Below are 26341 nucleotides of genomic sequence, written 5' to 3' on the forward strand. Positions count from 1 at the left end.
ATAGAAACGTGGACGTTCCAGGTACGGAAGCCTGGATATTCCGCGGCAACACGCAATCTACTATGAAAGATTTTTTACGAGAATAAACATATAACAAAGTAGTTTAATGTTATTTAGGAAAGTACTAGGATGACCAGACTCGTGTAAGATGTCTCGGGATCCATTATAGTTAAGATGTTAAGCGCCATGTCAATTACCGATGACGGACACTTTTGAATTACTGCAAAGCAATCGTAACATGTAAGATAACCGATGTCGAATATGAATGTTTAATGACAGAACTAAGCTGATAATAGTATAATGCAAGAATAGTAACACTAAATAATTAATAATTGTTCCTGCTTTCCTTTGCTACAAAAGAATAACTTTTTCAAGATTTTTGTGACGTTTAACGTGTTAAAAAAGTATACTACCTAAAGGTTAAATAAATTTAAACATGCGTTTCTCCGTTACACTGTTTAAAAGTTCCACTCTATCGGTTCCTAGAATCAAATTAACTTTATTTATTTGTCTTCCTTTTAATTATTTATTTTTATTTTTGTTATTACTTACTTAGAAATGGAAGAACGGAATGATCGCGCTACTTACAATTTTCTCATATAAAAATAGAAAAGCGTAATTCAGTTTCTGAACTGAAACGAAATAAGCGCGATCACGCCGCTTGGCACTTTTTGACCGGGTTTTTGCAAAGACCTGCGGCACTCAAACAGTTAAAGAATAGAAATATAGTGACATTTACATGATATGGCGAAACTAAATTGTTTATTTGGAAATTGAATTGTGACAAAGAGGATAACTAAATGATAATATATGTAAATTAATATAAATATTAATATTAATGAATAAACATTAACTTATAGCCTGAACTGAACTGGGAAATTGACTTGGACGACTTGGAATCGCAGATTGATGAATCGACAGCGGCCATCATTATAAATAATCCTTCCAATCCATGCGGATCTGTGTTCAGCAGGGACCATATACTTGACATTCTGGACGTGGCAGCTCGATACTACGTCCCTATTATAGCTGATGAAATTTACGAACACATGGTACGCGCTTAACACTTTCTTGTTACAATATATGCTAAATCATTTATTTTTTTTCTGCAAAACTAATGCATAAAACGACGTGGAGAGTTTTATTCAAAATAAGTAATTTCATTATTCTCTGCATCGTCTTGTTTACAAGTCTTTCATATTTGAATTTTATAAATTTTATAAAAATTAATATGGTTGGGAACACTTTATAATGGGAACCAACGTATAATAAGAAAACGTCGATCAAAAGTAATCAAAGATTAAGAGACTTCGATTAGACTACATAAAAAACAACAGATTCAAACGAAATTAACTTGGAAATAAGAAATTTTAGTCCAGTTTTAATCTATCAGAAACGGAATCGGTATAAAGTACTGAAACTGATATTGTTACTAATGTCTTAATTTATTTTATTACTTTCGGAGAAATAACAATTTGAAAGAATTGACAGAAACCGTAAAATTAGGCGTCGACCGTAAAGGATTAAAACACGGAACTAGAGGATCTTCGGACTCAGAAATTCATGCTTAATTTCCAAAACCAGCAATTAAAAACGAAAAGCTCCCTGAACTAGAGACTCTAAACACGAAAGTGTCCTGCATGATTTTCTGAGTTAAGAGGTCTTCATGTTTAGATTTCTGCTTTCGGAGGATTTCAAATTTTGTAATACTTCATAATCGATGAATGTAGTAGCAACGTTAGAAACGTTAAATTTGCAATGTCTCCTGACTAGTATTTATAGATCTTTTTTATTTCTAAATTATATTTACAACTGATTATACATTATACATACTGATTATACAACACTCAATACTGTCTTCACTACATTTAATTTTTTATGATTTCGAAATATCAGATGGCTTTGTTCTTTCCAGTCTTCTGTAATACTAGGTTTATGTTGTTTTCTATTATACTGTTGTATGTTATTGCGAGTTCTTATATTTATTCTTTCACATATTTTATTTTTACTACAATAATAGTTTGTTGTGTAGTGGTAGCGGAGATATATATCTCAGTATTCAGTATAATTTGTACAATAATATTTTGTTGTGTAGTAATAGTGGAGGTATAAAGCTCAGTAATCAGTATAATTTCTTCATTTCTATATAGCTGCTTACTTTTTGCTTAAAAGTGATTTTTCCATGTTATTTTTTTATCCAAGTACATGCCGAGATATATAACACTATCTTTTGTAACGACGTTTTCATCTTTGAATTTCATATTTGAACTCGTTGTTTATATAGTAGTAAATGTAAAATTGGTCGACATTACTACATTTATTTTTATTTTCAACTCTTCTGCCCATTCTGTTACTTTGTGCAAGGATTCCTGAAAGAGGTCTGATGTTTTTGCGGGTCTTCATGCAATGCTAGAATTGCAGTATCGTCTACGTGTATGGCTGTTGTTACAGTTTCACCGTGTAGAAGGTTCGCTGAAAAAATTAAGTATAATGTTCGACCCAATATATTTCCTTGGGGAACACGAGCTAAAATGAGGTACTTTTCAGAATAGTTACTATTTTATTCTATATGAAAATATCTTTCGCTTAAGTATGATTTAAGTAACTTTTAATATTTCTGTGGGATCTTCTATCTGATTTTATACAATAAACCGGTGTACCACACTCTGTCAAAAGAGGTTGACTTATATCTATAAAAGCAGTGGAATATATTTTGTATTCTCCGAAACTTTTCTCAATTTCGTGGACTATACTTTATATTTATTCAACAGTTGAATGTCACTCTCAAAATCTGAATTTGTGTCGAACTATCAGGTTCATGTCGTTTATTATAGACTTGAGTCGTTTTAAAAGTAGCTTCTCAAATAGTTTTAAAAGAGTTGGTAATGAAGAAATCGGCCAATATGATGTTAATTCAGCTAAAGTTTTATCTAGCTGTTGTATAGATATTATTTCAGCAAATTTCAACTGTATCAGAAAATATTGTATTCTGGTAATAGCATTGGGTATCTGCGTTATTGCTACTATTACTTTTCTTGGTAGTTCCTTTAGGATTTTTGTGGTTATTAAATCATAATCTAACCCTTTTTTAACTTTGAAGTGTTCTTATGTTATATGATTTACCTCTTGTTTTCTATAGGTCCCTATATACAGTGCATCCTTTGTAATTTTGTAACAATGTGGTCCATCGCATAACGTGCATTCCGCCGGAGTGTCCTGTGTTTTACTGCAAGTATTGAAGAGATGATTTTCTAGACATTTCACACAATAATATGGTTTTGTACGACATCTTTTGACATGACCATGTTTTTGGTAGCTAAAGTACGGAAATATTTTTTCTTTTTTACCTGATGGTTCTACTTCTATTACAGTATTAAGGAAATGTTTCAAATTATAAATTTCTTCGTTGTTTTCGTTGGTTTCCGAATTTACGAAAAATAATGTTAGCGATTCCTTGGTTTTCCAACCGTTTTGGCGTAAGATAGAAAATCTATTAGAGTTTTGTGTGGGGTGGATAGAATCAGTCGTTTGCCTTTTTGTATTTACCTTATTATTTAGTGCATTGCTTCTATTTCTTTTAGCCTTGCGGAGTTTTGGCCGCTGCCGTGAGGTATGTAGGTCTATATTATCTACGTCTGTGTATTGATGTGTCGATGAATCTTGTATTAGTGTAGAGTCTACTGAAATTATCCGTATTCCTGTTATGTTATTGGTGTCACTGGTATTGTAGATGTCTGTATTTGTTTGGTTTGTATGTGTGAGCCGTGTTGTCATGATAGTTATATATTGACGCGTCGACTGTTCGTAGTGGTGAGAAGATGTGACTATTGTTATAACGATAATATTACTGCTGGTAGTAACGTAAGTAAATATAATATATTAGAGTATATTTTAACTCTCCACTCATTTATTGCGTTTTTGATGACTAATCACCGTCGCTGTAGTCTTGTATTTTGAGTGTATGTATATAATACGTATATTATATATATTTCTGTACACAGTAATTTCGATTTCACACACTTGTATGTTCCCCTGTTTATACTTGTAGCATATTATACGTCTTATCGCTTCGACGGTTTGTAAGTGATTCATGGATCCACAGATGTTGTCAAGAATGCATATGTGTGGTTATATCGCAGCCGACCTAGACAATATCAGTTTTAAGGAAAGCTTTTGATTATTTCCTATTAAATATTTTTGATTTTCATACCATTTTAGTTATTCACGTGCAGACATTATGTCAGTTGTATGTGACCAGTTTTAAATTAACATTCTGACAAATTATATAACAGTTGTATAGATGTTCTATGATTGTTTTTAAAAACACGTACTTAATATTTTGTGCTCAAGACTGCAAGTATTTTGAATTTTCTTTGATAGTAGACGAATTATATAGATCATTTTGCTTGATAATTTTAGTTTTACATATTTCTAATTTTAAACGACTAGGCGTATGAAAATTACACAGTCAGTTAAATGTGTAGCTTTTTTAATTCCTGCTAGGTTTTCCCGGGACAGAGTTTTCACTCGTTAGCGTCCTTATCAAGCGAAGTTCCTATATTGTCATGCAGCGGCTTAACAAAACGGTATGTATAGTTGATTACGTTACATAAAATATTTTAATCGTACGCACCATAATATACCTACAATAGTTTTGCACGGTTCATTTCACAAACCCGATTAATTATTACATTTTTAGTGGCAATCTTTAGACTTACTGTAAGATATTTTTTTGTCTGGATGCTACTTTTTATTGATATTTTATATGTATTTACCAATATTTCAGCTACATTATATACACAGTGTGTTTCTGCAAACTGAAAACACCTAATTTCCTCGAAAAATAGAGATGGTACAAAGAAATATTTCCGAATAATAAGTAGTTCATTTCATGAAAATATAAAATTGGTACTGTAACAATTTAAATAAAAAACCAGCGTTTAATGTTCTCGAATTTTTAAAAAATCTGTTTTACACTCTAAAATTCTGAAAAAATTTCCAGAAATGTACATCTACATTTAGAATATCTATGATTTCTTTCACAATTTTGTTATCGAACAGAACATAAAACATCAAGCATAAACTGTGTATGACATTCGACCCTGTAACTACCCTAATGGTAGGGGTAGGGACTGAAAACTTGGTACAAAGGGCTTTCTTCGAGAGATCTATCGAATGGTATGTGCGAAAATCAATTTTGCTTGGGGGCATTTTTACCTCTCCTTATTCGGCTATACCCTTTATTTGTCTGGGGATTGCAGACCTTAGCTAATATGGCTGATAAATCTGTGAATATGAAGAAATAATTCTTATGGTACTAAAATATTTGAGGCAATTCCATCGTTTTTAAAATCACTATCATCACCGCAGATGTTCAAGCTATTGTCCTTCTACGACGATACATTGTCTGAAATTAATAGTACGCTGTATAATTTCGTGAAGCTAAACGTGTATTCGTCCGTTGACGCGTTTCGCTTTATTCGTTTGAGTGCCCGCCAAATTAATTTTGGGCACCTGGATCCGGTGGTGAAGCAGTGGTGCGAATATCTTGCGAATGGCTCGACCGATGGAGCAAGACGATGTTCGAATGTCAGACGTTCTTGAAGATGTTAGCGAGTGTTCGTTACGAGTGTTCGTTGCGTGTCGTGTACTCTCGAATGCGTGTAGAGAACTGTTCGAATGCGTGTGTAGAACTATGAAGTGAACAGTTCTTGTCGAATGTGCGTGTATTACTATCCTTCGTCGGAACTCTTGCACCCACAAGTCAACTTTCTTACCCCTCCTTCGGATGTACGGAAGGGGATGCTGACGGAGTGGGAACAAGAGATCGACGAAGTTTCGAGTAAAAAATACATTTGGCAACAGCGAGAAAATACCGCTACCTTGACGAACGTGCAAGGGTGTACCCCGATGCGAGTACGCACCCTTGTCCGCAGGTAGTCCTCGCTGTTGCGCGTACATTTGGTGAGACAACGAAGGAAAACCCGTTACGTGGGCCCATGTGTACATGCCTACCTAAGTACGGGCACGTACCCATGGCCGCGGGTAATCCTCGTCGCTGCGCGAGAATTCGTCTGGTTTATGACAGGGGCGATTTTTGTACGGGACAGAAAATGCGAGGCTGACTTGCACAATGGCCGAAGCCGGGCCCCGGATCAACTGTCCCGAACGCTCGATCGTGTTTGCGCCCGTGTCATAAACCAGAACCGTGTATCGACGTGCCGCGGTCCTCGGTATCCTGAAGGGCCCCTTGTTCCGCGACGGAACATACGCAATTGCAATAACTTTCCATTATTTTAGAATTAATAACAGTACAAGTCTATTCGATTTCTCACTTCCTTTGAAATAGTTAGGTATTCATTTTCGTAAACTATTTCGCTCTCACTTGCCGCTTAAAAAAAATCCGGTAGACTGAGGTCCGGCGAACGCGTAGCCATGCAATAACTCCATTACGATCAATTCATCGGTTTGGAAATTTCTAATCTAAAATTTGTTTGGCAAGACATGTAGAATGCCTTGGACACTTCTCGTACTGATATCACATTCTAAGTAAAATGAATATTTAACATCATGCATAAGTATTTGTATAATAGCTCACTTTGTAAGAATATTGCATGTTTTTCTACGTTTATGAGTATTTTTGCGTCCAGACCTATGCCCAAGTCGAGAAGTCGGAAAGAGGGCACCTTTCACCGCCATAAAAGTGATAAATGTAGAAACGGTAAAAATCCTATATACGTCTTAAAGAAATCTGCCAGGTCGTTTCTACATCTGTCGAACACCACCAGCGAGAGAAATCCCCACCACATTTGTAACCCCCGAATCGGGGTTACAAGTTTTTCGAATTGGGGAAAAACGTCACCAGCAGTCCGTTTCTAATCGTCGACAGAGTCAATCTGGTTCGACAGTTAAGCGGCAAATAAATCGCAAATTCGTAAACTTTATTTTCAATCATTCAAACGTGCTCCCTCGAAATTAATTTGTTGAAAGAGCATCGGACTTCCCGGTTCATTATACGAGGTAATTCGAAACAATGAGAGTGCCATTTATGAAACACGAGCCAATTATTTGATTATTTAAAATGCTGCACTGTACATTTTCTCTCCAGTGTCTTTGTTTACCCACTAACCTGAAGCAGTGTGGATGTTCGATTGACCAGTAATGCATGTTTCTCAAATTCAACTAACCAGGATTGATAAAAGACGCTTTGCCAGTAAATAACTCTCTTTTAAAGAATGCTTTATCACTTTCGTACTTTTGTAAATCTCACTGAAAAACAATGCATACGATTTACAGAATCTGTTCAGTGAAGATTTTGATGTCGAGATAAATGATGTGGCTGAAATATTTCTTCTTTTAGTATCCGCATGATGCTACATAGTTTTAGAAATGCCAGTCTGATACTCTAGCTGTCTCTGACTTATATGTGGATTTTCCCTTGACTTTAGATACAATAACTCACGCAGTTTTTTAACACATTGCCAGTTTGATGATAATTTTTTGTCATGTTTGCGTATGTAATTTGCGATGGACAATTACGATTAGAAAATGTACCTTTGTACAGTCGAACTATTTCTCTCAAATGCTAGTCATATTTAGCAAATTGCGATATATTTATTAGGATTTCAAATTACTAGAAAGTATCATTGACGATTTGATAACAATCGATCATCGCGTCTTAGCCAAGGTTTGCAATCTTGACAGAAATAAATGTTTACGTAAAACTTAATTAAAACCTAAATTGGAACATGCATGTCATTTTAAGGTCATGTTCTTTACATGTCTAAACATATTTTTTTACCAGCAATATGATTTAATAATAATAAAAAAAAACATCAATAATCTTGAATACTGAGAAATAAATTACCTTAAATGAAAATATTCCTTCATGTTATTGGTCTTTCAATACCATTTACATTAGACTGTTAATATTTTATGCATCATCACAATTTAAAAAGATATCTGGCCTAACTTGAACGGAACCTGTATGATTAGTAGTAGTAGATCACTTTTATTTCGATTTTTAGTTAGTAACTTAGTAACTTAGTAAAAATAATAACAAAATAATTTTAATTGGATTATATAAAATTCAAAACTGAGAAAATTGAAATAATTATGTAGTTTCCTTATAATTTAAATAATTAAAATGATAATAAAAGCATGTAGATAAATTTAAAGAAGAATACATTTATGAATATATATCCTATTTACATACAATCCTAGAATAGATATGCAAAACGCATGGAACTGTGTGCTGTTATGAAGTTATCCTAATAAAGTATTATAGATTCCACAAATGTGACTTACCGTCAACAGATTTTTGAACCCATATTTTTATTTAATTTTGGAACACACTTCAACGCTCATTTTACTTCCTATAGTATTTTACGGTTGACCAAAATTTTACAACTTACTATTACTAACAAAATTTTACAACTATTTAACTTATGTTCGCGTTGTTAAGGATTAATTGATATATGTAAAAACTTTCTACTAAAAGGCAAATAGAAATTTATATTCTCTACAAAACATTTACTTGGAACAAAAATAAATTAGAAGTGTTGCCAAAGATAAACCTTTCTGTTTTACTGTCTTTCATCATGCATCATACATGCAGAAAACACTGTGTCTATGAATAAATGACAGAATTCAATAAATATATTATTCCGCCTTCATTCGATTTGCATTGAATCTCAACAAACTCTTATTTTCGTTCGTAAGTGCCGCATATTTGGCAAAATATCTTTAAAATGCAGAATTAAAATATTTCAATTAGTTTTATTCAGAAATCTCCTTAAACGAATTGATAACTAGATCTCCATTTTCTTCTGAATTATCCGGTGAGTTGCGGTTCAATCAAGGGACTGCGGACCAAACGATCGACTTACAATAGTGTTTTTGTTTCGTTGAATTGTAAACGATCAATCCCGATGTTGTTGCAGATTTTTAGTACCAGGTTGGCGTATGGGCTGGATAATCATCCACGATCGTGAAAACGTTCTAGACAAAGAGGTGAGTAATAACGGAACGATGAGAACTATATACAAGTACATGTCAAGGCAACAGCTTGAAAATAATTGCTTCTTCGCTTATACTGTTTCTGTAACGAGTCCCACGTACCTCGTGATTCTCCACGATTGGATTAAATTTCGTTGATTAAATTTTATCCCACCATTAAAGTTCACCTCCTGGCATCGTTCACGATATCTTCAATCGTACATCGTGATATAAAATACATACATAAAAACCTTTAGAAATTCTCTATCTGATGGCAATAAAATGAGACTGTGATTGAGAATCGTTACTGAGCTGTGATTATTTAAAACACGTCGAAGAATGGGTTCACAAACATAAGAATCAGAATTATGACTGGCAAACGCTTAACAACGAAATAAACTAACTCTAATCAGTGACAACGTATCTTCTATTATATAATTAATGAGTTTTTAAAAATTTTTAGTAACATGAATGCATAATAATACGAAATAAACTATTGTCTCGTCTTGTCTCACGTTCCCCTAGGGTAGATTGAGGCGAATCGGATCAGTTCAGATTTAATAGCGAAAAACTAATAGTTAAAACTTAGAATCAACATTTTTTCCATAGATTTCTTATTAATAAGTATTCAGTTTCAATATAAGTAAAAAAGATTATTAAGAAAACTTAGAAACCTTCATTTTATAAGCAAAAACTGAAAAGTGAGAAACTTCCGATTCGTCCAAAATCCCGAGGTGAAGCGGATATTGAAGTTAAATGGGTATTAATAACAAAATTTAATAAAAAAATGTTCATTTTACTTTTATCGTTGATCGTATAGAAATCTAAAAAGAAAATCAAATTTTTGTCAAAATTTTTTGTTTGATCCAAAATTGTACAATTTAATTATAATAAAATCAATTATTCACACACTTGTCACAAATATACTACCTTTTAACACTACACTTATTAGCACAGTTTTCGTAACATGACTCGTCGCAAAGATTACATTGAACCTAATCTTATGAAGGTAGGTGGATAAATTGTTCATTGCAATAAATGCAATATTATTCTTTGAAAGGTCCTATATTTATGTTATTAATTCATCCATCCTTCTTAGTCTTCATGCTTCTTTTAATAGTGACCTTCTTTGGCCTAGTCTTCAATTTATTTTGTTATTTTTCAAGAAGTATCATTTTATTGACAGGTGATGTCAAATGTAAAATTAGTTTCTTTAATTATTCGACAAGCCAGTCGTCTTTGTAGGGTTGTACAAGTTACAACACTTCCTTGGAGTTAACTGTTATTATTGTGTTTTTTATTGTTTTTGGGCTCCATGATCCCTATTTTGTCTTTTTTTGTATGTCTATGTATAAATAATTATGATATTTATAACCATAGACAAAAAAATGAGGGAAAGCAGAAATCCGATTCGTTTCGTTCAATGTGATCCGAATAGCGCAACTTTTAAGGATTTAAAAATGAATGCGATAAATGAACAAAACACAATATAATAATCTAAAGTACGTTAAATACTGCATTTATATACTTTAGAGACTAATAGTAATCAAGACATTTAAATTTCCAAGCTTATCTTGCTATTTTAAATGTGAAATTTCAACTGCATATTTTAGACTGGCCACAAATTCATCGCGTTTGCTTCGATTCTAACATGTGCTGACAGCAAATAACAGTTTGAAACAATTAAAAATATATTGGACTAAGTGTGGAGAAAGTGTATGAAGGAATATGGACGATCAGCATGTTGATTTCTATAACAACGTAACAAATATGGCCAATATCCTTATTTTTATTTGTTTCCCCCCTTGATCCTAATCGCTTCGGTCTACTCATATAATTTTGTAATATTAATTCATATTGCTATCATTAATTAGTATTACAGAGAAATGGATTTTAATAATATGACTGCGAACGGAACAGTATTAATAAAATATTCAAATGTTATTATCCTTTATGTCACAAATCGTTTTCATTATAATTTCATTTATAGAGTTTGATATAATAATAACAGGTAATTCCATCGGAATAATATAATACGGAGTAATTTAATATAATAATGTAAGTAGTATAAAACTTAGAAGTCATAAAATATTTCGTAGATTCCGTTAATTTAAAAGCATTTCATTAGTATTTATTTCACTGGTAATATTTTTCATTGCTTTAGAGATTATTTAATTTATATTTTCTATTTTAATAAGAAATAAGATTTATTAAATATGTATAGCAAAAAGTTATGTGCCTCATTTTCATTGTAGATACGAAAAGCTCTTCACTGCCTGAGCCAGAGGATTATCGGTAGTAACACACTTATTCAGGGTGCTCTGCCAGCGATTTTGAGAAACACGCCACAGAAATTTTACGACGATATCATGCGTACCTTACATGTCAGTATTTAATGTTTCTATTTACAATTAATAGTCGATATTAACTTTTACAGCTTTCTAATAAATTCAATGATTCAAGATAATACGCAATATACTAATACATTAAATGGAATATACAATTACTCATAAAAATATCCACCCACTCATATGTGTATGGGTGATGTACTTCACTGAATTAAATAATGCTTTTTTAGTAAACTACTTAAACTACTTAAATTATCCTCCAATTTTCCAAAACATTAAGAACTTTGTATAAAAAAACTATAAATTATGTTCACTGATAAAAATATTGAATCATTGAAAAATGTATTTCCAATGTAAAGATGTATAAACTTCTTTATGCGTTTCATTATATAAAAAACAATGGTAGAAAATGATCAATTTTAGACCTGGTAGACGACGAATGTTTTTTGCAAAGCATAATTCTACATATTTTAAGGAATCCGAAATGAATAATTATTTACCCAGAAGCTGAAGTTATAAGAAACAGACGTAAATTTTGGAATGTTCTTCTTAGTAATCCTCGTTAGTCGTTGTTATTTGCTTTTGATGATGACATATCAGTGAAATAATAATGCAAACAATGTAAAGGTCTTGAAATGCAGAAGCAAGAATCAATGATGTGTTCATTATCTTTGCAATAATTATTGTACTATACCAGACATTATTTGAATGAAATATTTCCAACAAAATGAATAACAATGATATTTAAACAACGCTATTTAAAATTACATATTTCAATAGGGTACTAAAAAATATTACATTATTAGAAGATATTTCATTTATATAGCGTGTTCCTTTTAATTAGATCTTAGAATTATCAAAGAAGTGTTTTTACAATATTATTTTTTTTTAATAGAACTTTATAGTTTCGAATGCACTAGTCGATTTATTTCATTGTTTCCTACAGAAAAATATTAATTCACTCTTATAGAAAAGTCATTAGTTTAGAAAATACTTAAATTTAATCGACTAGCGCCTTCATATAACAACGATTTTTTAATTTTTTGAATATGTTTGAATAAATTTACGCTAAATTTTCCAACTAGTCCCTTAAATCACTATTTTAATCATAAATTTTCAAACGCAGATGATAAAGAACGATTAATAAGATCAGTTTTTCCAAGACAACATTCCAAAGTTTATTCTTATTTTTTATAACTCTCCCATCATCTCTCGAATAAATGTAACCCGAGCATGTAGAATTATTCCTTGCAAAAAGCTTTCGTTGCCAGGTCCAAAATTGATCGATTTCTGTCGTTGCCCTTTAAAACACAGTTACATTTTCATTTAATTGCATCCCACTTATGTTTATTTTCCCCAGAATCACTCAAAACTGGCGTACAATAGCGTACTAAAAATTCCTGGATTGAAACCAATAATGCCAACGGGCGCAATGTATATGATGGTAAGTATACACGACGTATACACTTTTACATACACATATATCAAATCATTTATTCCAAGATAGATCCAACGCAATAATGTTTCTAAGAAAGATCACATACGATAAACAGGTTATTTCCTTCTTCCTCATTGTTGCAATAATCGCGCCAGCCTATTCGATTAAACTTTTCGTCGGAATTAATATAAATGCATAAACTGTGCACGTTCCAACAAATTTCTGAACTCCTTCGAATTCAGTATGGATAAGTTAATCGGAAGTGATTTTTTTAACAGCAAATTCCATATAATTAGTCGAGCATTGAACGCGATTTACGCGTTCCCGTGAACACGGCGCCATTAAAGCCGGTCGGTTGCAATTTACTGGCGATAAATTATCCTATCGGTTTCCAGGTTTACATAGATCTAGCCTCTTTTCCGGGATTTAATTCGGATCTTGAATTCGTGCAGCGATTGCTAATAGAGGAGTCCGTGTTTTGCCTTCCTGGCCAGGTACGCCGTTTAAATTCAGTATCCACTCGTTCGGTATTGCCCGTTGATTACATGGTGTTTGGCCCTTTTCTAACAGTGCTTCGATTATCCCTCCTACATGAGGCTGGTCATCACGGTGCCTGTGGACATGCTAGAGGAGGCTTGCCAAAGGATCCAGGACTTCTGCGAAAGGCACCATTACAAAACCGCTGAAAATATGCGAAAGGACAGTTTGTCTGACTCGGAAATTCCTTACTGAAAAATACATTTTTGATGGAATATATATTGTAACTAAGGAAAACGTTATTGGATGTCGAATTAAAGCAGTTTTGACAGTCAAATATTCGAATTGAAGAGTCATTGGGATGCAGATCTGTGTCCTAGATAAGGCAACATATTTCTGAAATATACTGCATTTTAGAATTTTTTCTAACAGTTCGAATAAATTGCAATTATAGTTTGCTATAATATTCAGTCATAAGTTAATTTTACAATTGTATTATTGAACGTAGTGGCATTCACGATACTCCAATCCTTTCTACAAGCATGCAAAACGTATAAGTGGATTTTGCATTCTTTTCCATACATGTACATACTTATATTCGTCAAAGAAAAATGTCAAAAATAAGGAAATATTTTAGTTTCATTCTTTACATGCTGAGGAATGAAAGAAGCACTGATCATTTATCCAAAAAATAGTGGAATGATAGTTACAATTCTTCTATCTCGTTTTCTTTTGTTGATGATTTGTTAGTAAAGTAAACGTTCAAGTAATTAGTAATCAAAATTGAAGTGTTGCGATATGTCGTGGAGATCATAGTACGAGATTATTCTATAACATACTACTTATATTCAGAATAATTAAAAATCAATATTTGTATATTTTAGAAGTGATACAATTTTTACTAATTTAGCATAAATACAGTAACATAAACATGACTGTGACATACTTAATTATTACATCTGCAATTTCAAAATAACACGTATCACATGTTCTTAATTTCAAAACACCGTAATGAAAACTTTTATGTGCCGATAAGCAACTAGATTTCGGAACTGTTGCATTTCATTTTTGGGACGAAAATGTGCTGTAATGCATATTTGTATCTGTAAATGTAGATTTTACTTCACAGATCCAGAATTACATATAAACTAAAACTTTCCGAAAATGTGACTTATGTTGTTTTGCCATGTAATATAAATATCTAATTCGATTGCAAAAAACAGAACCGTGGTAAATTTTGTGAATTGATGTTCTCTAATTATATGCATCAACCAAATGTAACTCACATCTGTGTCAAACGTAATAGACCAATACGTTAATTGTTTAATTACATAATCAAGCAGTAACATTGAAGATACTACCGAAAGTGTGGATGAATGGATAACAAAGACTAGAACTTTTCTACTATTAGCCCCTTAAATAAAAACCTTTTCCTTTCCTAATAGTATGCAGATTTCTTTCAAATATTATGTACATATTAAGTAAATAATAAAGAATAATATTAATAAGCAAAATTGTTGACGAAGTGAGGTATTTTCTTAAATAAACTTTATTGAATTGTTATAACAGGCTAATTATTTAATAAATCATATCAGGAGAAATAAATATTTTGAAATAGATAAATTTGATTTTAACTAGTTCTGAGAACAAGCCACAGAAACGATATTCAACAAAAAGGAATGTCATCGATTGTAAAACAAATAATGAATATTCTGAAGTCTTCTATACTTCTCGTATAATTTTTATTACAATTACGAAATTACGACAAAGGAACAATAAATTCTTAAACGTTGTAAATAATTTTAAGAGAATTTCACTACTAACAAAACATACTTACGTAACTTTGTAACATTTGATAACACCTGCCACATCTTTGGAGCACTTCTTGCATCCTACAATACAATTACGGCCACACGTTTCGGAGCGAAGTAGAAAAGATCTGGAATTTCAATTATCTGTTGTTTCCTTGATCTTCTTCAACACGTTGGTTATCTAAATTTGAATTTACATAAAAAGAGAAAATGATTTTTAAGAATAATAGTAGATCCTTCTTTTAAGATAGTCATTTTTCTAATTTAAAAATAATTTCTAAATGAATTTATATAATAATAATAATGAATATTCTATTTTAAATGGACATGACCATACATAAAACGTTTAGTAATTGTGAATGCGTTAAGTTTCCACTATGCACTGTTTCTAACCAAATTTAAATTATAATCTCACTATTTTTTTGTTTGAAAATATAGGTAGTTACTAAACTATCATGTATTTTCATTTATTTATTTATTTATAGGAATAGGTTACAATATTATAAAAAGAAACTCCGAAAGTTATTAAAATTTGTTAATCGTACGTATTAATGTGAATAAATAGAATTGCATGCTTTTATGTGAATACTTATTGTATAGAAAAATCTAACATTGTGGAAAAGATAATAAAGCTAAGCTACTTATTGTTATGTATGCAAATTTTTGCTTTATAATACAGACTAACTTGTAAAGTGTATAGTAATAAAGCGGAAAATGTTACAAGTCCTGGGTATCTAATAACGTGTCCGCCAAATCTAATCTAATTAACCTGGGGCAATATTTCCTGAATTAACGTGCGAATAAGTGAATTTATTTAATAACTCTTTACAGAAACATTTTTATGATCTTTATAATGACAAAATACGATGAAATATTTTTTGAAAATTAATGTTTGTACTTGACTTTGAAATTTTATTATAATCTACATTATATTATAATTTAATATTATTTGCGGAATACTTAGCATATTCTGCATGTCACTGTTTACTTGAACATCGTGCACAGTCGCTATTATAGAAGTTCCATTATTGTGTACTTTATAGTACAAAGCCTCGAATGAGCTTTTAGCACGTGAGTGTCAACATCTTTATATTACATAGTCTAACAGACTTATCTCGTACCTTCATAACGTAAATAAAAGATAGATTATACAGATCAATTTTAAAGAATTTAATCCTACAAATTATAAAAAAGGTTAATGTTTCTCATTTTATTCCTCAACCAAGTACTGCCTTATTACTGACCAATAAATAATTGCAGACACAGAACTTTTTGTATTCGCCACCATAGGAGTCCTAAAACTACAGCTTTCCCGTGGCTACACAACTCGTCACTGATTTCTATGCATTATACATGTACCGTCTCAAATTTGCTAATCGACGGTAACGTGCTAACTCGTTAAATACATTCACCAGTTCCTCAGATTCAGTCTTTGTTTCTTTCTGCATTTATCGAAGAAGTATTGACTTTAATTACGTCCTGTAGTATCTGCAGCAATATCAATTACACCTTATTTATGTTTATTACAATGTAATTCATCTGAAATCTTTATTATTTAGCTTCAACTAGACTTGCATGAATTTTAAGTATGGAAAAATCAGCCCATTAACGGATGTAGGGAGTACTTCCTTTTGAAAGAGTGATTGATAAATAGGTTCTACTTTCTTCTTTTTAAAAGAGAAATCAAGGTATAAACTGTATTAATGCAATAACATATTTTCCTGAATGTCAGATAAAATGATTTTATAAGGTAGTTACGTTCAATTAGAATAGATTGATCTTTTAAATAGATATTCCAGGTTTGGTAATAATCCTACTCCATTTAAATTTAAACAAATATAAAAAGTCAATTATTCTTATAATGCGGTCGTTATTACTTGGCTGAAGACATCTAAACGAACATGTAAATTTATACAATAGAAAGTACGAACTTTTGAAGAAATTAATTTTTATTTTTTATTTATTTCTTTTACATTAAGGAGTTAAGAGCTCATTTTAATTACTATTCTAGTTAGATATACAGAAAATATTAATAGGAATGGAATAATCTTTCCAACAATAAAGTCAATTGATTGGTATTTGAGGTATACTAATAATCACTCTTCTGAAAATTATTTAATTAAACTGCAATTTTTGTTCAACATACTACAACAGACCTTCTTCCTTCTTAAGAATTTGGTATTCTTTAGAATTTTCGTTCTGGTATTTTTTTTAAATAAGGACAACACACAGTGTACGATTGTAACTTTAAAAAGTATTAAGAATTCTCGTGTTATTAAGGCTTACAATAAAGGTCAAAATTTATGCTTTATTAGAAGGACGGAATCATGAAGCAAGACGGATTGTTGAAGTACAATAAGGTGGTAAATCGCTGCAAACAAAAAACCGTTAACACTTTCTTGTAAACACACCAGTGAAGCAAGTACGAATAAAGACCATTTCGAGAATATCAGTGCTACAAACTGTACGAGCCTCAAATTGCGACGATTTTTCCAAATTTTCTACCAACAATTTCAGAATATTTAAAGCATAAAGTAGTTTGTTTGTGCGTATATATTTAGAAAGCAAAAAAGTAAGTAAATTTACTTTTCTAATCGCACTTTCATATTTCAATCATTTTTGTTGGCAGATAATTAACATTATTTTACAAAAAACTTTGGAAAAAATGTTAAATACATTTTGGGGTAAAATGATGTTGTGTTCATTTCATTCCGATAAAGTGACATTTTCTACGAATTTTATCTCATGTATTACAAGATTATTTGTTTCTATATGATAGTATATATATACCTAGTATAATATATCTATTTTGTATACTTTTTATAATATTACAGGTACCCATAAGTAATGTCGTTCCTTGAAACCAAAGTTTATTTAAATGTTTTAAATTGTACATAAAATACTTAGTCAATAAGATAGTCGCCATAATTGTATGCTCCTTTTATAAAAATCCCTTGATTTTTCATTAAAATACTTTTGTATTCCGTTTTTGACATCTTCATAATTGGAAAATTTTGTATTATCTAAAAAATTCTCTGGGGATCTAAATAAATAAAAATCGGGTGGCATTAAGACAGGAGAGCATGGTGGATGTACCAAAGTTTCCCAATCAAGTTCTCTGACATTTTTCTGCGTGATTTTCACAGGGTGCGGCCTTACACAGCCGTGCTGCAGTATGACAGCCTTTCTGTTAACCAAAGCAGGAAGTATTTTTGTAGTTGCACTACTTAAGCGTATTAGTAGTTCTTAATAAAGGCTGACAGTAATAGTATTTCTAGGTTTTGAAGGTTCAAAATGAATAACTTCCAACAAAATCAACCATACACGCAACAACACTTTATTCGTATGAATATTCGAGTTTGGAGTTGCAATCGATGTATTACTTGAAGGTGATCATTATGGTTTCCGCTTTGAACTATCATATACAAACCATTTTTCGTCCCCCGTAACTAAGTGATCCAAAAAGGGCTCTGCTTTATGTCTAACGAGTAACGAATTCCATATAACAACTTTCGTTGCTCGATTGTCTGCACTAAGGACACGCGGGATCCATTTTCCGCATCGCCATACCTTTTTAATTTTGTAAAGAAGTTTTTGAACTATAGAACACAATACACCATGCGCTTTTGCAATCTTTCCAATTGCCAAACTCGGATCTTTCTCAACTACAGCCGTCAACTCGTCATCTTTAAGAACAGACGGACTTCCTGACCTCTCATCGTCTTGCTTTACGAAATTCATAAAGCATATAATGACGCATATGCTCCTTCATCGATTTATCTGAACTTATTCTTTTTAAATGATATTCAATCTGCCAGTAAACTTAAACAGCGTATAAGGATAGTGTTTGAGATCATTTTAGCACTAGTAGATCATCAACTTGATTCATATGAAATTTGCAATATTGATCCAACGACAAATGTCAGTCCATACGACATTACTTATAGATATCTCTAATATAATCCTAAATATTCAATAAATATAATATGTAAATATTAAAATATAATTGACTTTGCACCCATCTTACCTCTCAATCCAAGTAAAATACAATTAGACAAAAAAAGGGGAATATATAAATTTAATATATGAGCTCTCTGTGACATCAAATTGATTTTAAAATGAAATAATACATTTATAAAGATTCTGTAAATACTTTAATATATGTGACATTAACAACAGATTTGATTTTTATCCGCTTCTCCTTAGTTATTACGTCATACCTCACCTTCTCCTACTTGCTTTTAAATTTACAATAGAAATGAAAATGATTAATTATTGTTTATATAGATGATGTGAGATTAATAGGTCATTTGCCTTTGCTATACCTATTATAAAAATTAAATAAAGTCAGTAATTTTTTAGATACTCCGGTATTCTAAATATGCTGCATTTTCTCTAACTTTTCTTCTCACTCACTTGCTAAATGTAAACAAGTGAACAAACGTATCTTGCAAAATTTAGTCTTCACACTTCTTTGCTTTAAAGTGTAACATCTTAAATAAAAATAGATTAAACAATTTTCCATAGTATAAGTATTTACCTTCCCAACTCTCCATTCATTTTTTCAAAAACCAAATGTAAATTTTGTACACTATGCAAATTTTGGCGAACTATGACGTTATCAATTTAGTAAAACTAAATTACTGAATCTGCACACTGTGACCCGTTGCATTGAATGGGTGATCCTATCTTCGTCCCTCTTACACCGCGTTTAGTCCAAACGAACGAGTGCTCGTTTGCTTCCCACTCCACCACTTTAACAAAATTCAAATCAAAACGGGCATTCGTCCATGTTCGGTAAATTATTTGCTGAACGTTCAGCAAATGTTCAGCCCAAATTTTTTCACATTTGCATTCGTCGCGACATGCGCTTCGTTGTTTACACTAACCTAGCACAAATTTGTTGAAGTGTGAGAGACACGAGCATTCATTCGTTTGATCTAATCGTTCGATTATAAAAAAACAAATGTATTTTATATATTATTTTTATACTCATTGGATTCACATATGTAAAAAGAGTTTAGAATCTTTATTGAAAATGCAAATTACCAGATATATCTAAATATTTGAATTATGTTTTTCCTGTTATATAAATGTGTTTAATATTGAAGATTGTAATTATTCATGTTTATACTTTCATTATTCTTTCATGTACCTAATTGTAAATATCTTTTTAATAATTCATTATGTGTTAAAACTTTATAAACAGATTTTAACTTAGCTAAAAGTGTATCAATAAACTGACTTTTAATGGTAAAAGAAGATTCAGTGTCTTGAAAGATTCAGTTTCGCATCTATTACATCAAATGTTAGGATCAAATGGGCAAAGATAATACTAAAAATTATTATGATTTGAATTTTACTTTATTTATATCAATGTTTTATTGTTTATTTGTCCGGCAGAGTTTGAATTTCTGCAAATTACTAATTCACAACTTTTATCGTAAGTTCTTCAAAGTCGTTTTTGAACAATGCCTCTTATTTTCTTTTTTTAACATTCCGCAATGATATTCCTGTTCATTTATCTAAGCGTATTTGTTATTTCTCTGATTTGAAATATATACTAGATTTAAAGTTTAAGAAATAAACTGAAGAAAATAATAAAATTTGTAAACAGAAATAAGGGTTCTACTGTAACCCTAAGTTATTCTTCTGTTAGTCACACGTTTCGATAAATAGCTTCGTAACTTCTAAAATTATCGTCTTAACATGTTCACTACCAGCATCACATATTTGTGACAGCAGCAATGTTATGCTTTACACAAAAAAAATTATATTATTCCTGTAGTTATTGTTATTTAAAGTTATAAGTTACGGCATTAAGGAAATGAATAACATGTTTCAGTTTCATTTTTTTTATGTTTTGCGTAGAAGATATATTCGATTGAATAAAATATTACAATTGAGGGGAACATCATCGGAATAAACGCGGGTAGCGAACGTGTTAAAAGAAACAAATCTTGCATTTACTTGTACTAGGACAAACCATAGTTTAATAATATGTAAAAAGCCATTTGTTTCACTAAACCAAAAAAATAATTCCTTAACCATGTATAGAATATTTTCATATCTCAGGTAAAGTCAGCTATATAGGCACCATTCCCAATGAATGCTCAGTTTTACAATTTCCTCCCACTTCGTTATTTTTCACCTTTTAATTTAAACCGCAAATAGTAACTTCAAATTAAAACTTCAGTGATATGTAAATTTTAACAGCCAACATTTTTGACTATGTAAATTACAACATTGACGAGACAATATTTTATCAACAGAGAAAATTTATGAACGTTTCTTTTTCTCGTTACACAACGTAATAAAAGATTTAATAGTGTTTGAATAGAATAAACGCCTTTATTTGTTTTTCTACTAAGCGGAAAAACGTAACGTAACGGTTCTGAAAAACGTAAAAAATCATTGTTGCCCCATTATTTTGTCGCGACGTATATTTATACCATAATATCATTTTCATTTGTTTTTTAAAACTCGATAATTATTCCGCTTAATCCCGTCAGAAGCATAAAATATCGAAGTGTCAAATTAATCCTACAGCAACAATATGTCGTGCTTTATACAGAGAATTTTAATTGAATCTCGATGTATATGAGATGATGCCTGGCGTAAATCAATATCTCATTAACCCATATGATTACTAATCTCTACACTGGTTACTTCGGTATGCTTCGAGCACGCATTCAACTATACACATACCGACGGTCTAATTAATTTCCATTTCGCGCAGTCATGTTAAACTTTACACCGACAGTCTATCGCTAAACATACGAATTCCGGTTAATTTCGAGACGAAATGTTTCCACTCGGAATTCGATTGCGCTGCGTGAACAATACCGTTACGTTTACCGTCTTAATAATTGAATCCGTCGTCATTGTTGCGCGAAATTCACCGAACGAATTTCTCTCTACCCTGTTCACGCGTCTTTAACAAATTGCACGGGACGACGAAAACGTTACAACGAAAACACACCACGTAATCGTGTCGTGATTAATAATTAAGACAAACCATGAACAATTGTGATGACGAGCAATCCGTCGAAACAATTCACTATCGATAAGTGTCATCAAACGCAGTCATCTGAAATCTCTTTGCATTAAAAAAAAACAATCTTCCATTCAACTGAATTGATCATTAATCGTCATTTTTACCTTTCTGTCGAATATGCAGTGCTTATTTAGGAACATATAACATGTTTGCGACCGACGTCACATATTTGTGACGCTCTACATATTATACCTTGGGTAGAGAAAATTAGATTACCTTCATGCGTATATGTATTTAAAATAGTAACGCATGATTTAAGGTATAGGAAGGTGACACAATTTTTTTCTTGAATTTTATTTAGATTTTTTGGAAACGATTTCTTGAATGTAATGAAATGTTGTAACTGTAAAAATGACTACTGAAACATATGCTGATCGCGAATGTGTTAAATTGGATTGGATAGTTATATCTTAATTAATTATATATTAATTAATTCTTAATTATTCAATGATAAGTTGACATTTTGAGTAACAACAGTTTTTTCTACTAACATTTTTTATTTCTCTGTATGTTACCATCGCGCCGTTCAACTTTAATTTTCGAGGTATATGTAAAAATATTCTTAATATTATGTATTTAATGTTCTGCAGTTTTTAGGTTTTGAATTGGTAATGGGCAAAATAACAACTACATTTTAAAATTGTAAAATTTAACGGGAACGATTAACTTTACGTCGCTGCACTGCGCGACGGCCGGAATTAATCACCGCACCCTAATCTAACCGAAACGTGCCACACAAAGTAACTACGGTACTTATGTAATATTGAATATATTTTCGCCTGTATCTTGAAACAAACAGTAAACCCGAGCAGTGTTTATGTGTATAAAGAGGTGCTCAAAATACTGACCTTGAGAATATATGTTTAAGTAATAGAGAGAATATCAAAAAACTAACACCGAAAGGGGATAATATGTACCTACAGGAAAAAGTTATTTAGAATGATAATCTTGACAATTGAAATTTTACCTTAAAAATCTTTTTAAAATGATATTTAAGATATTGTTTAGTAACTTGGAACGTTGTCCCAAGTATCGCTTCCTGGATTATTATTTAAAATTTTTCCGTGCGTGTACATTTCTTACGATACCTATATATCATAATGACACATCAAAATACTCGAGTGGCAAGATATTAAGAAATACATACAGTGCAGCTCACGTTTTCATCCGCGATCATCAAGCTCAAAGTGCACAAGAGCAAGGAGAATCATCTGCACGCTCCACCTTAGTCCTGCCAGGAAATATAGTAGCCGAGCCTCCGTGTTTTCAGAATTCGATAAACATAAAAAGCCGCCACTGTGCAGAAGCAAAATCTAACACCAACGTTCGTGCAGTGCGTTACTCATATGACCCAAGCTGGCCTGTGGTTTAACCCTTTGCGCTCCTATGTCGAACGTGGCTCGACATTAGTTTTATTTACAGGTGTGCTTCTTTGTTAAGATATTTTTAAAGTAGATTATATTGTTATGTTATTTTCAATATTATTAGTAAGAAGAATCGTTTACACTGCTCTCTACGAATTATCTATTTTTTAAAATGTATTTCAAATAAAATATCGTAATAACACAGAGTTATCGAGGAAAAAGTGCAAAAGAAATTTGGAGTGCAAAAGGTTAGCCCCTTGCCCTATAATTTATTTCTCAACTCTGATCAACATAACAACTTTGTCGTTAATAATTTATTGGAAAAAGAGAAAAATTCTATGTATATTCTATGTCGAAATCTGCTCTACAATATAATAATTTATAACAGAAAAATAATATTTCATTGGAATTCACGAGAACTGAGTGATATTTATATTTGTTAAAGTCTGTTTAAAATCTTCACCACGAGTTTCACACGTTATTGTATCGTAAGGGGTTAAAAGTACAGAGGAGCAAGGGGAGACGTTCACTCGCGGCGCTCGGCCCGATAGTAATGGCGGAACTACTTTCGGCACGTCTTTGTTACTGGCCGAGCCGCGAGCTGAGGTGGACCGTGAGGCCGAGTCCCCTTGCCCTTCTACACTTTTGAGCCACTGGCCGGCTTGACTCACGTAAATAACGCATTGCACATCTCACTTCATCACATTCCGTTTCGCTTGCATTCTTTGTTGCGCGACTCGGCCAATAACAAGGACGCATCGAAACTGAGACATCACCGTTGCAATTACTACCCAGTCTAGCGCCGCGAATGGACGCTTTCTCTTGTCCTGTGCACTTTTACTGTCCTCCAAAGAGTTTCATAACTTGTACCCCGAACTGAAGAGGAAAGGAGACACATTTACTCGCGATAAACATTGACGCCTCAGTTTCGATCGCTTTTGTTATTGGTTGATTCACGTAAACGAAGCACACAAATGAAACAGAATATGACAGAGTACGATATAAATAAGGGTCGAGATGCGGGACTTCATATAGACAAATATAAACATGCAATAAAGGAAATATCAATTTCATTAATTTCATTCTTATTTTCGCAAACGTAGTGCCAATATATTGCTGGGATTGTTGTGATTAAAAAAAGTCCAAACAGGATGTAAATCGAACAAGTTTTATCGATTTTGAGGAAATGAACCTTCAATTTTGTTAATTACATTAAGTCGGTAAAACTAGTCTGGCTTACATTGTGTTTGGACTTTTTTTTATCACAACAACCTCTACAAATGGCTGACACTACGTTTGAGAAAGAAATTGGAATTCTCGCGTCTTGATTCTCGATGTTCGGCGGACTGTGTCTATCTCGTTTCTTATTTACTCGTTCACTGACTTTGTCAAACTGTGCTCGAAGAGAAGTAATGAGAAACGCAAACAAAACAGAAAACGGCAAAGTCAGATACAATGATACACTGTCGTATTCTGTTTCATTTGTGGTCTTCGTTCACGCGAATCAGCGAATAACATAAGCGGTCGAAATCGAGACGTCAACGTTCAACATGAGTAGAACGTGTCCCGTTGCCGCACTTACCTTTTCAGTTCGCGGGACAAGTTACCAAACGTCGTTGGAGGATAGTATGTAGCTTTTAGGTCGCGGCTGAAGACGTGAGAGGAGTACTATACATACCTAATACTGTATGGAGATTATTTAATAGCTAAGCTGAGAAATGCGGATCTTAGTAGTCAGAATGGAAGGCACCTTGTTCGTTGCCTTGCGTATTTTCCGCTCCAGCGTGCGATTGGTCAAAACGGTCACATACATTAAATCCGTCGCGTCACGTAACGCGCACAGCGAAAACCGGTCCTTACCCCTTTGCCGTCCCGCTAGACATCGAGCATCACCTAATGCATAATACACAAGTACTCAGATTTTATACAAAGGTATTATTCATTTTGTAGACGAAGTTATCAATTTTGAAAAAATAGGCATATATTACAGAAATTGATATTTTTTGAACCCATTTAGTTGCTGAGATAACCGCGAGACACATTCGATATTACTACTTTAAATTCTGTATACATGAGTGTGTCCGTGAGATGGTTACAATATGGCCACACGTTTGCCTCTGTGGTGGTGGCTTACATCAATTATCTCGAATTTCACAGTACAATACATATGTATGTAATTGGAATAAGTTTCACTTACAATTAGATAACAGAGGCTGGTATTATCGGATCTATATTTCTTAGAATTAGAATGCCTCCGTTCACACTTTTACTTTGTAATTGTAAAAAAATCTTTCCAATGTGAACCCGACGGTTTCTTATAAAAACTAAAAGAATTTGAGATTTTTGAAAGCTATCTTTTTTAATTTATAATATAGAAAATTTAGAGTTAATTTCGTTTAACCTTTCGCCTCTTTTTACATCAAACGGAGCACAATACTTCATTAATTACTTATGAAATTGATCAAATATAATATATATTTCACATATTCACAAATATCATTAATAAGTACTAATAGTAGAACTTACAATTAGTTAAACTTGTTAGAGGCGTATGAATTCCTTAAAAACTGTTTTAATGAAACTTAAGTTCTTCTTACTGTATTATTAAAAACTTCTTCCTATATTTGAATTACAATGTATTACCAGATTCTATGATCATTTGGCAAGACTAATATATTTCCGTTCTATTAAGCATCTCCTTTTTCTGATACACAGGGCACGCCCACAAATTTTCGGACTTCGATTAGTCAATGTATCATCCGCAGTGACAAATTGGAAAACAGACGTCTCTCATATTTCGTATTTCACTAGAGCTAGAGGTGGTTTCATTTTTGTTGAGCACTACACTG

General features: G+C 32.2%; 1 protein-coding gene and 1 long non-coding RNA gene across 6 annotated transcripts in view; one reads left to right on the forward strand and one right to left on the reverse strand.

The window, feature by feature from the left end:
- The window catches only part of Tat (Tyrosine aminotransferase), a 41246-nt gene extending 27649 nt beyond the window's left edge, over positions 1-13597 (forward strand). Inside the window, exons 5-11 of the mRNA XM_031971621.2 lie at positions 861-1052; positions 4504-4586; positions 8943-9012; positions 11253-11381; positions 12706-12789; positions 13179-13277; positions 13354-13597. Coding sequence (XP_031827481.1) covers positions 861-1052; positions 4504-4586; positions 8943-9012; positions 11253-11381; positions 12706-12789; positions 13179-13277; positions 13354-13515 — 819 coding nt within the window. The 3' untranslated portion in view covers positions 13516-13597. The remainder of the gene's footprint in view (positions 1-860; positions 1053-4503; positions 4587-8942; positions 9013-11252; positions 11382-12705; positions 12790-13178; positions 13278-13353) is intronic.
- Positions 11375-24871, reverse strand: LOC116424770 (uncharacterized). 5 transcript variants are annotated; one of them, XR_004234534.2, is made up of 4 exons: positions 24765-24871; positions 23276-23441; positions 15098-15252; positions 11375-13465 (listed from the first exon to the last, which is right to left on the reverse strand). It is a non-coding gene; the product is annotated as an uncharacterized LOC116424770 (long non-coding RNA). The 5 variants fall into 5 exon arrangements; XR_004234533.2 differs by lacking the exon at positions 24765-24871 and adding an exon at positions 24164-24353 and having other exon boundaries at positions 23288-23441; XR_004234532.2 differs by lacking the exon at positions 24765-24871 and adding an exon at positions 24164-24353.
- Between the last annotated feature and the right edge of the window lie 1470 nt (positions 24872-26341).

Source organism: Nomia melanderi, chromosome 5, assembly GCF_051020985.1.
Source record: "Nomia melanderi isolate GNS246 chromosome 5, iyNomMela1, whole genome shotgun sequence".
Classification (NCBI taxonomy): domain Eukaryota; kingdom Metazoa; phylum Arthropoda; class Insecta; order Hymenoptera; family Halictidae; genus Nomia; species Nomia melanderi.